General features: G+C 45.3%; 1 protein-coding gene across 1 annotated transcript in view; it reads right to left on the bottom strand.

Annotated features, from left to right (window-relative positions):
• Positions 1-2,512: 2,512 nt before the first annotated feature.
• Positions 2,513-12,285, bottom strand: part of poln (polymerase (DNA directed) nu) — a 53,062-nt gene continuing 43,289 nt past the window's right edge. The window contains exons 18-23 of the mRNA XM_034290814.1: positions 10,522-10,653; positions 7,281-7,391; positions 6,044-6,122; positions 5,354-5,421; positions 5,110-5,171; positions 2,513-2,890 (exon numbers count right to left, since the gene is read on the bottom strand). Of these exons, the coding sequence (XP_034146705.1) occupies positions 2,798-2,890; positions 5,110-5,171; positions 5,354-5,421; positions 6,044-6,122; positions 7,281-7,391; positions 10,522-10,653 (545 nt within the window). The 3' untranslated portion in view covers positions 2,513-2,797. The remainder of the gene's footprint in view (positions 2,891-5,109; positions 5,172-5,353; positions 5,422-6,043; positions 6,123-7,280; positions 7,392-10,521; positions 10,654-12,285) is intronic.

Raw genomic sequence — 12,285 nt, 5'->3', positions numbered from 1 at the left:
TCCTTCAGGGATGACAGCCATGCAGACCAATTTGATGCAGTGTGCGGCGTATGATCTGAGCACTGACAGGCTGACCCCCACGGCTTCAACCTCTGCAGCAATGCTGGCAGCACTCATACGTCTATTTCCCAAAGACAACCTCTGGATATGACGCTGAGCACAAGCACTCAACTTCTTTGGTCCACCATGGCAAGGCCTGTTCTGAGTGGAACCTGTCCTGTTAAACCACTGTATGGTCTTGGCCACTGTGCTGCAGCTCAGTTTCAGGGTCTTGTTAATCTTCTTATAGCCTAGGCCATCTTTATGTAGAGCAACAATTCTTTTTTTCAGATCCTCAGAGAGTTCTTTGCCATGAGGTGTCATGTTGAACATCCAGTGACCAGTATGAGGGAGTGTGAGAGCGATAACACCAAATTTAACACACCTGGCTCCCCATTCACACCTGAGACCTTATAACACTAATGAGTCACATTACACCGGGGAGGGAAAATGGCTAATTGGGACAATTTGGACATTTTCACTTAGGGGTGTACTCACTTTGCAGTTTAGACATTAAAGGCTGTGTGTTGAGTTATTTTGAGGGGACAGCAAATTCATACTGTTATACAAGCTGTACACTCACTACTTTATATTGTAGCCAAGTGTCATTTCTTCAGCGTTGTCACATGAAAAGATACAATCAAATATTTGTAAAAATGTGAGGGGTGTACTCACTTTTGTGAGATACTGTATTTCTGCACCCACAGTAAAGCAAGGAATGTTGGACATTGTGGAGACCTTTTGCTGCTCCTAAAGAGGTAATAGGCTATTTTAAAATGATCTCAGGCTAAACATGTACAATTGGGGTTAGGATTAGAAGGAGAGTTAGGTGTAAAGGTTAGGGTATAACATTTCACCATACAAACACAGAAAAATTGGGTATTGGGAAAAGATGTAAAATGAAATGGTCAGCGTACTCAACCTAAGTACCTTTGGCAACTTCCCGATGGTTTTTTATTGTTTATTTGGGCCCGTCGTTGTGTAGCAATGACAGTTTCAAAGTGAGTTGGGAATATAAGGGGTTACCTGAAAAGCAAGCTGCTGCCCAGGTAAGCATCCATCTATTAAGGTGCAAGCAAGCTACCTAGCGAATAAGCTATACATATATCATATCTTTGTCCGGTGAAAGTAGCCAAGGACATAATAATAATATTTTTGCTTAATTATTGTTGTACAGGCAGAATAGACAATAGAATAGTCAATAAAATTCGAAATTTCAAAACACACATTTAATGTTAGCTACAATGTAAAACTAGCTAACTAGCTGTTATCTAGTTTACTCCTAAGGCTGTAACAAAGTTCTGTCCAACCTCCACCAATAGACCAGGACACATACAAAAAGTGTTTGTTAGCTCATTTCCAGTTTAACCGCAGGATAGGCTATACAAATGTGACCTCCAAACTAAATGTTGTAGCGAGCCATTTGTTATCTAATTTTCTGCTAAGGCTATCTAGAGTTGTAAGACATTTTTGCTATACTCCTTGAAAACACTAGAGGGTGGAACTTAAGCATTTCTTCTTTAAGGTTAGGAAGTAGTCGAAAAATATTGATGGGGAATATTAGGTTAGCGGTTAGCTTTAGTTTAGGGTTAGGTTTTTGGGGTGACAATAAGGGTTTGGTTAAGTGGTATGTTTAATAGGTGGGGAAATTGTGTTTTCTTAAAGGCAATCATGTCTTACAATCCTCACAAGGAAAGCAAAACCTGATTTGTGTGTGACGGCAGGAAACGCAGCAGTCGGAGTCGGGACAGTTACGAAAGGTTCCTGATGGTATCTGTCCATCGGCTGTTAAGGAACGCAATTAACCCTAACTGCTTCAGAGTCGACGTCAACGATGGTAGATCGATGGCTGTGACCCCACACACGAGTTGGGATGTGTACAAATGTAAACATTTCCATTTTACAACAGACAAACATAATAAAGTGTGTGTGCGCGTGCATAGGGGACAGTGAGAGACCTCACCTTCTTTGCCAGCCACCATGAAACTGGGTCAGTGGGCCTGGCAGTGTGTGTGTTACAGAGGCAGAGAGACAAAAGAGCAATGCTCACCACCAGCCAAATTAGCTGATAAAGGACTAGTTCAGAATGAACAGTGAAGGGCTGACTGATCTGGACGAGAGGAATTAGATCATCCGTTTGGAATCAGCTAATCACTGCAATGTGATAAATTAGAGGTTAGGACTTTTATTGAAGAGAGACTCACTTTATTTTAGAAATACACTGACTAATCTCAATTCCATTAACAAATCTTAAACAATAACAGGAAATTCCAACAGGATATCAATAAACATTTAGAACCGTTATAAAAACATCTGTTACCCACATTATCAGAACTTTCAACTAGCTAATGAGGTACTTTTAACTGAATTCTAGAAAATTGCTTTTAAATGGCAAGAATGCCAACCAAATTTCTCAACCTGTAGTTTTGCCTTGGCAACGGAACACAGAAACCAAAAGTCAAAACCAGAAGAATATGAAGAGGACTACACTTCCACAAAATGGAGGGAGGATGAAAAAAAAGATGCGTTCCAGCTGGAAGCTCCGGCCGTTCCCCTGGATACAGACTCAGAAGGAGGGAGAGAGACCGAGAGAGAGAGAGAGAGAGAGAGAGAGAGAGAGAGGGAGGGAGGAGATAGAGGCAGCATTGTGAGCTTGGAAGAGCTGCACTTGTCTGGTTTCCATAGCAATATGGATGTAACACAATAAAAGGAGAGAAGAGTTGGAGAAAGGCGGAGGGTACGAATCGGAGAGAGGGATTCAGGAAGATAAGGAGAAAGACGTTTGGGGGAGGTGTAGTTCAGACATGGAGCCCCAGGATTTGCCACTTGACACCGCCACCTTCAGGGGGACCTGTGCAAAACACCCCGGGAGGGGAAGGGGATGGGGTCAAACTGAAGAGCATGTAAGTAGTGGCCACAGAGATAGAAAGAGGTCTCCCTGTTTCTCTGAGACATCATAACCTTGGTTCAACAGGGTCATCAGGAGGGATAAGCCAATTAAGTTGGAAGTGCTACCCAGTTGACTACATTGAAATGGCTGTTGCCTTCAATTGCAATGTCCATGCTAGAATACATTTTCTACAAGTAAAGTCCTATAACCTTTTCTATGGTAGCAACCTATGTTCTTCATCACTCACTTGGCGTTTTTTCCCAGAACCATCTGTTAACAGGGTTTTTCAAAAACGACCAAGTTGTCTCATTTAATCTTCACATTTCTTGTGATGTAACAACATGAAAGTTCCTCAGACAATCCCTTATAAAATAACCAGCTGTAGAAAAGAAAAACTGAGCAGCGAAACAGGTATTTTTTTACTGATTATCAGTTGGAGTCTATACTCTGTAGTAGTGTCAACAAATTGCATATCTGTTTTCAACATATGATTGTCAAAAATAAACACCACAACCCAGAAGTGCGAATTATACCTGCAACAGCAATGAAGGAGAAGATGGCAACATTTAGCCATTTTATCCAACCTGTCTATATACACTCACCTAAAGGATTATTAGGAACACCTGTTCAATTTCTCATTAATGCAATTATCTAATCAACCAATCACATGGCAGTTGCTTCAATGCATTTAGGGGTGTGGTCCTGGTCAAGACAATCTCCTGAACTCCAAACTGAATGTCAGAATGGGAAAGAAAGGTGATTTAAGCAATTTTGAGCGTGGCATGGTTGTTGGTGCCGGACGGGCCGGTCTGAGTATTTCACAATCTACTCAGTTACTGGGATTTTCACGCACAACCATTTCTAGGGTTTACAAAGAATGGTGTGAAAAGGGAAAAACATCCAGTATTTGGCAGTCCTGTTGGCGAAAATGCCTTGTTGATGCTAGAGGTCAGAGGAGAATGGGCCGACTGATTCAAGCTGAAAGAAGAGCAACTTTGACTGAAATATCCACTCGTTACAACCGAGGTATGCAGTAAAGCATTTGTGAAGCCACAACACGCACAACCTTGAGGCGGATGGGCTACAACAGTAGAAGACCCCACCGGGTACAACTCATCTCCACTACAAATAGGAAAAAGAAGCTACAATTTGCACAAGCTCACCAAAATTGGACAGTTGAAGACTGGAAGAATGTTGCCTGGTCTGATGAGTCTCGATTTCTGTTGAGACATTCAGATGGTAGAGTCAGAATTTGGCGTAAACAGAATGAGAACATGGATCCATCATGCCTTGTTACCACTTTGCAGGCTGCTGGTGATGGTGTAATGGTGTGGGGGATGTTTTCTTGGCACACTTTAGGCCCCTTAGTGCCAATTGGGCATCGTTTAAATGCCACAGCCTACCTGAGCATTGTTTCTGACCATGTCCATCCCTTTATGACCACCATGTACCCATCCTCTGATGGCTACTTCCAGCAGGATAATGCACCATGTCACAAAGCTCGAATCATTTCAAATTGCTTTCTTGAACATGACAATGAGTTCACTGTACTGAAATGGCCCCCACAGTCACCAGATCTCAACCCAATAGAGCATCTTTGGGATGTGGTGGGATGGGAGCTTCGTGCCCTGGATGTGCATCCCACAAATCTCCATCAACTGCAAGATGCTATCCTATCAATATGGGCCAACATTTCTAAAGAATGCTTTCAGCACCTTGTTGAATCAATGCCACATAGAATTAAGGCAGTTTTGAAGACGAAAGGGGGTCAAACACAATATTAGTATGGTGTTCCTAATAATCCTTTAGGTGAGTGTATAACTACTACTATCTCATGAAGGAAATACAGTGAGGCTATCCTTTGCTGGCTAGCTACTGGAACTACTACTCAAATAGCAATCCTACACTTGAGCTGATTTCAGTAGTCTCCATGATAGCTGCTTAAGATAATAAAACCCATACAGTGTAACTATTAGATTTCACTTTAGTTCCCCTCCTGTAATTACACACAACATTGCCTTGAGGCAGTCTCTGTGTGGGAATGGCTAACAAAATCAATGGGAGCCCTCAGGATGTTTGGGCCCCAAAGCGCATGCCCTGAACGCTCTGCCGGTAATTTGCAAACAATTAAGCCTAATACAAGGTTAGGATAACTGGCTAGACTGTTCCAATTCACTCACTTTGAGATGAACTCCCAGACAATCGACATGCTGGAGGGACTCCATAGTGTTCCTGACCAACACTAGGTCACACAGGGATACAGACACACACCAGTACAACAATAATTAATTATACAGTACCCAACGATCAGCAGGTGCTTTGATCCCTTGTGACTCAGTCGTGTGTGCATATGTTTGTACGGGCGGATCCAGCAGGAAATACACAGGAGACGCGGAAAGAGAGCGGGGTTGTGGGATGTCTCACCTGCAAACTCCTCCACCTGAGAGTCCTCCACCTCGTAGAGCAGCTCGTCGTGGAGCTGAGCTACGAGCCTGCGGAGGATGGAGAGAGACAAGACCAAGACCAAAAAGTAAGAGATAAAAAAAAAGCGGGGCTGTGTGAGCTGGAAAGACGAAGACTGAAAGAAGGCAACAATGCGGGGGGGAGTAAGGAAGACAGAGAGAAGCCGGTGTGTTGAGTCAGAGAGCACTCAGGGTGAAGAGAGATGGGGGTTCAGGTTGTAATCTACAGCAGGACAATGAAGAGGGAAGGAAATGAGATGGGTGATACAATGAGGGACTGGATGACTCAATGATAAGTAGTGATGGACAGTGGGAGAGAGGGAAAGGGAGTGCATGGACAGAGGGAGAGAGGGAAGACAAGGATGTAAAGAAAGGAGAGATAAAAGGCGAGAAAGATAATCTAGGCTATGGGGTAGAGAAATTACATTTAATTTTGAACAACAACACATTGAAAGTCAATTGCCAAAATGAAAACTGGCAACCATTGTTATAACAATAGAAGAGGGCAGGGCTGAGTGAGGAGGAAGAGGAGAGGGCTGAGTGAGGAGGAAGAGGAGAGGGGTGGGGCTGTCTAACCGAGTATGCGGACACGGTCCAAAGTAGTGGACCAACGGGGTAAAACGGTACTGTGGGCATGTGTCTGTGGCCTAACCTGGCGGACAGAGACCTAGAGGAGGACACCGTGGAGAAGATCCGGATCATGGCCATCTTACACAGGTCAGCAGCTGAACCTGCACCCAGGAGACAGACAGGCAGACAGGACAGAGGCAGTTAAAGGGACATGTTTACACATGTATTTTTAGGAAGGCAGACATAATTTTCCACTTACTTTTAGTGTTGAAGCATCATCCACACAGTTGATTTGGTCAAAGTTCCATTTTGGAAATTCATCCAGCTGCCTGGATGCGTGCCTAAGCCAAATACTGCTCTAAGCCATAAAATTAAACAAAATATCTCCAAATAAAATTCTAAAGATGCCTCTTAAAAAGTGGAATATAGTTTTTTCCATGCAAACACCACTAGTCGCGCATTTGAAAAAAAACTGATTAGCTACTTAAGCCTCAGTGCGTAGCCAGTGTTGCCCCTCTTACTGACTCAGCTGCTTGTCTACGGGCAGCCGGGCTCCACATTCTGGAATACTGATTCAACGGTGTGGCTCTAGAAAGTGGAGTCAACACTGTGTCGGCCTTGAGAACCAGTCTCCTCAGAGTGGCTACGTGAGACTAGCAGGGCGTGGATTTGGAAATGAGTTCTGAGACAAGGGCAAAGCAGGTAGTCAACTCAGTTTGAATGATGCACACTGATGATGGTAATGGTGGAAATAGTTGTAGTATTTATGCATTGACATCTTTATACACCTCCAAGAAATGGGATGGGTGTGTAGTTTATGTTGGGTATGTTTTGAAGTATATATTTTGCTGTGACAGGCAACTACGAAATGGTTTGTGAAGGTAACTAGACAAACAAATAAACTGTCTGGATTATGCTTCAACACTAATAGTGGAACATGTGTTGTATTTTGTGAAAAAAAATCCTCTACATTTCACTAACATATAATCGCAATCCAAAATCTTATTTACCCTTACACATTCTCCCACCAACAATCAAAATTAAGCTTGCAGGCCTTAAGATCTACCAGAAGGAGTCGCTGGAGTGCATCCAGAAAAAGCAGCCCTGGCGTCTACCGATAGACTGGGTGCAGCAGACAAGGATTGTAATGACACAGTCTTACTATTACTATAACTCTTAATTCCAACCTTAACATTTTTTTCAACCTGACCTCGGTTTTGAAAATTATGCAGTCAGCTAGGTCAGTTGTGTTACCATGCCTGCCGGGAAATGTGGTCACACAAACAGGCACAGACACCCTCCTCTCCTCTACAACCTACCTTGGACCACAAAGTTGACGGCCTGTCTCTCAGCCTGCATGCGGACGGCCCAGTCCACAGAGTGGACATGGGGAAAAGCCCGCCGCCGGCCCATAATCGACAGCACGTAACCTGGGAAACGACAGCACATGGTTACAGCACGGCACGTTGTTCACGCCATGTAACCTTGGCCCGGACAGATGGCACGACTGGATTTACTGAACTCCAGTGAGCACGGCCCGGCCATGACAACAAACACTAGTCAGATAGTGGGGTTACAAACACACAACTCCCACCCACACAAACACATAACCCACACGAACACACTCCCCACACAAACGCACACGTGCCCCACTCAGGCATCTCTGTCCCAATGCATTCCAGTGTTGGACAATGGACCTGGGCTTTACAGGCAAATCCCACAGTGAGGTAATCCCAGAGCCATACACACAGAACAACCCACTTCCTGGAACCGCCCCTGGAACCCGTGTACGCCCGTAGTATTTGTTTGCAGTGTGTGTTGTATTATTTAGCACCGTACGGCGGGTGGGAATGGGGGGGGGGGGCTTATACACGTGTGTGACCTGGCTGGCAGGAATGTGACCTGTTGGCCTAGGGCACAATGATACGCATGTAAAAGGACTAACCGGTTGTCAGACTTCATTCATAGAGTCACGGATGGACACACACAAACACACACAGACACATAGAAGGTTAACCGGTTGTCAGCATCCATTCAAAGAGTCACACATGGCTATTGCTGTGGTCCTACAGAGGAATGTGCACGGGTGTGAATGTTCATGGTTGACTGTTGGTGGTGGTTGGAAATATGTACGAGGAATGTCAGTGTGTAAGATGTCACATATCATCAGTGTCACTTAGGGCAACATAACAGGAGGTTGTTTTTATGAATTTCTGTGAAAAGAATGTTTTTATATATACTCCTTTGAGTTTGAAGTCGGTTGGCCTACAGGTATTTATCTAATTAACTCCACAAGACTGTGTGTGTGTGTGTGCTAACAGTAGAGCGCATTTGAATGTGGGTAAGAACTGATGATGCTGCTGAAAACCCCTTTTCACTGTGTCCTCTCAGTGACTTGTCCCATATTGTCTCTCCCAATCGCCTCCACTTCTCCCCCTCCCTCTCTTCAGGACCTGTCCTTTTCCCCTCCCTCCCTCCCTCCCTTCCTCCATCTCTTGAGGACCTCAGCTTCTCTCTTTCACTCCCTCTCTTGATTTCTTCCACTTCTCCCTCCCTCTTCAGGAACTCATTTTTCTTTCACCCTCTCTTCAGGACCACTAAATCTCCCTCCCTCACTCGCTTTCTTTCTTCTTCTCATTTTGTCTTTATAATTTCTACCTGAGTGTCCTGGGTATATAAAGCTTCCTGTCCTCCTCCATCCTTATCATGTCTTTAGTAGTGTCGGTATGGCAGACACCCCTTGGGGACGCCCCTGATAGCCTATGTGGCTGTGATGCTGTGGAAACTACATGAAATATAAAGGAGCCTCACAGCTGGAAATGGGGCCACTTATTTGAATATCAGTGTATGAATCCCCCATTGTGTTTTCATGAGAGAGATGCATGCACAGGCAGACAGACAGACAGCCCTATATCCTGTCAGAGAGATGCATGCACAGGCAGACAGACAGACAGACAGCCCTATATCCTGTCAGAGAGATGCATGAACAGACAGACAGACTGACAGCCCTATATCCTGTCAGAGAGATGCATGAACAGACAGACAGACTGACCAATATCCTGTCAGAGATGCATGCACAGACAGACAGACAGACAGACAGACCAATATCCTGTCAGAGAGATGCATGCACAGACAGACAGACAGCCCAATATCCTGTCAGAGAGATGCATACCCAGACATACAGCCCTATATCCAGTCTGAGAAACGCATGCACAGACAGACAGACAGACAGCCCTATATCCAGTCTGAGAGATGGATGCACAGACAGACAGACAGACAGCTCTATATCCTAAATTTACATACACAATTACATAGGTGCAAACAGACTGCAGTCTCTGGGCGCTAGCTGGATCAGATTGAAAGTTAAGTTACCTATTGATCAACGTTAATCGCTGCAGCGCTGTTAGAGGAATAGAGATTAAGACAGAGAGAGATGGAGGAAGAGAGAGAGAGAACAGAACTCCGGCTTGACAGGTGAGGATGATAAATCCCAGGAGGGTCGCGACAACAGTGACTGAAATTAAACCGGTCTGTTCCGGGCAACATCTCTCTGGTCTCTAGAGAGCATGCTCAGACCTGGCTAGCATCTCACCAGCAGGCCATTGTGCACGACTCGTTTAGAGGAGCACACGTAGGGCGTCATAACAGTGGGCGTCATAACAGTGGGCGTCATAACAGGGGGCGTCATTACAGTGGGCGTCATAACAGTGGGCGTCATAACAGTGGGCGTCATAACAGTGGGCGTCATAACAGTGGGCGTCATAACAGTGGGCGTCATAACAGTTGCCGCAGGTGACGGAATGCTTGCCGATGCGTCTTGGGTTAATGGTTATTCCATGGTGCCAGAGACCTCTCTGTTATATCCTTTCTAGAAGTTAAAATGGAAATCTTTTAGATTAGCCTGCTTTATTCTCAGTGATTTTTTTTGGTTTTCTATTATCGAGTGCAAGTGAGCTGAAGAGGAGACAGCGTGGTACTGAATCCTGGTCTCCGGCTGCCTCTTTTACACGGCTTGTTGCTATACTGTAACAGAATTTTCTAAGAAAATAATATCACAATGTTTTATCATAATATTCTCATGTTTTACAGTACAACAAAATCAATATATAAGACAGAGGTACAGTGCATGTGGATCAAGCTAACATAGAGCTTGTAATCAAGAGGCAGGTCAGTCTCATTGAGGCAAAGAAAAACAAAAGTGTTCTTTAATCATTCTTGAGAAACCTTAGCCAGGCCAACGAACAATATCTTTGACCTCTACATCAGCGTTTTAAGAGCTTAAACGGTGCATTTGGTGTTCAAAGACATTGATTGGCTTATTGACTGGATTCAATGTATGCAGTGAGAGTGCAGAGGCCAGAGTGTGTGTTTGTGTGTGATGACTCTAAGCCGCATTGCTACAGTCTTAGGTGTGCTGTGTTGGCGTATCATCCGGGAGATATCGAGTGTCCTGGTTGAACCATCATCCCTGTCGTCCAAATAAGACCGTGGGCATTTCATCTCAGTCCTGCCAATGCAAGCACATCCTTGTCTTCAAACACACACACCCACACCTGGTACCTTGTTTATGACACTGCTGGATGGTGGTGTGAATGAAGTTGTGAACCTCTCTGTAGTTGTGAAGGAAGCTATCCTGGAATTGGCTGGCCCTCTCAGCACTCACACCCAGGATGCCTGACAGCCGCTCCCGACCTGCGACATACATAAATACATAAAAACAGAGACCAAGTCGTGCAGTTTATTATGTTAAACTAGGACCACTGTGGGCCATAACCATGATGTTATGGGTTCACTGTCGGCCATGTCCATGATGTTTGGGGTTCACAGTCGGGCCATGTCCATGATGTTATGGGTTTACTGTCAGGCCATGTCCATGATGTTAGGGGTTCACTGTCGGCCATGTCCATGATGTTATGGGTTCACTGTCAGCCATGTCCATGATGTTATGGGTTCACTGTCGGGCCATGTCCAGGATGTTATGGGTTCACTATCGGGCCATGTCCATGAAGTTAGGGGTTCACTGTCAGCCATGTCCATGATGTTATGGATTCACAGTCGGCCATGTCCATGATGTTATGGGTTCACTGTCGGGGCATGTCCATGATGTTATGGGTTCACTGTCGGGCAACGTCCATGATGTTAGGGGTTCACAGTCGGGCCACGTCCATGATGTTATGGGTTCACTGTCAGCCATGTCCATGATGTTATGGGTTCACTGTCGGGCCATGTCCAGGATGTTATGGGTTCACTGTCAGCCATGTCCATGATGTTATGGGTTCACTGTCGGGCCATGTCCAGGATGTTATGGGTTCACTGTTGGGCCATGTCCAGGATGTTAAGGATTCACTATCCGGCCATGTCCATGAAGTTATGGGTTCACTGTCAGCCATGTCCATGATGTTATGGATTCACAGTCGGCCATGTCCATGATGTTATGGGTTCACTGTCGGGCCATGTCCATGATGTTATGGGTTCACTGTCGGGGCATGTCCATGATGTTATGGGTTCACTGTCGGGCCATGTCCATGATGTTATGGGTTCACTGTCGGGGCATGTCCATGATGTTGTGGGTTCACTGTCAGGCCATGTCCATGATGTTATGGGTTCACTGTCGGGGCATGTCCATGTTGTTATGGGTCCACTGTTTGCCATGTCCAGGATGCTAGGGGTTCACAGTCGGCTTTTCCACGCCAGCTCAAGTCCAAATGGGCCCGTAGCTCTGTGTGTGTGTGCGTCAGTGTGAGGGTTCACAGTGTGTGTGAATTCGCAGCGTGTGTTCCTTCGCGCAGTCTGTGGGGGTGGTGTTAACGCACCGCTGGTGATCTGTAATGTTTTGCCAGACAGAGGGAGCGCCAGGGGGGACAGTGTGCCCAGTGGAGACAGGAACTAAGCCCCGAATCTGTGCCAGTCTGGGGCTCCTGCCTGGGTGGATGTGCCCCCCGTGCTCTACACACACACTTGCATTAGTAGTGAGGGCCTTCTGGGGCATAACCATTCATGGACTTCACAAAACCCTTATCCTTAACCTAACAGCAACTCTGAAGTCCCAAACCCCAAATGTAACCCTAACCCCAATGTTAACGCTAAACCAAAACCTCAACAAATTAAGACTAAAGGCCTTCACCTATTTGTCTTGGTTTATTCTACTTGCAAAGACTTTAGAGTAATTCTAGTAATCTACTACAAGTGCAGACACAAAGACCACCCCCCCATGGTCTATCCCTCCATCTCCCTCTTCTCTCTCTCTTTCTCTTGCTCCATTTCTCTCCCTCAACTCCCTTTTTCTCTCTATCCCTCCATTTGCCTCTTGTCTCTCCCCTCCAT

The sequence above is a fragment of the Esox lucius genome, chromosome 24 (genome assembly GCF_011004845.1).
Source record: "Esox lucius isolate fEsoLuc1 chromosome 24, fEsoLuc1.pri, whole genome shotgun sequence".
Taxonomy (NCBI): Eukaryota; Metazoa; Chordata; class Actinopteri; order Esociformes; family Esocidae; genus Esox; species Esox lucius.
The sequence above is the reverse complement of the archived record's forward strand: the minus strand, read 5'-3'. Positions and strand labels throughout refer to the sequence as shown.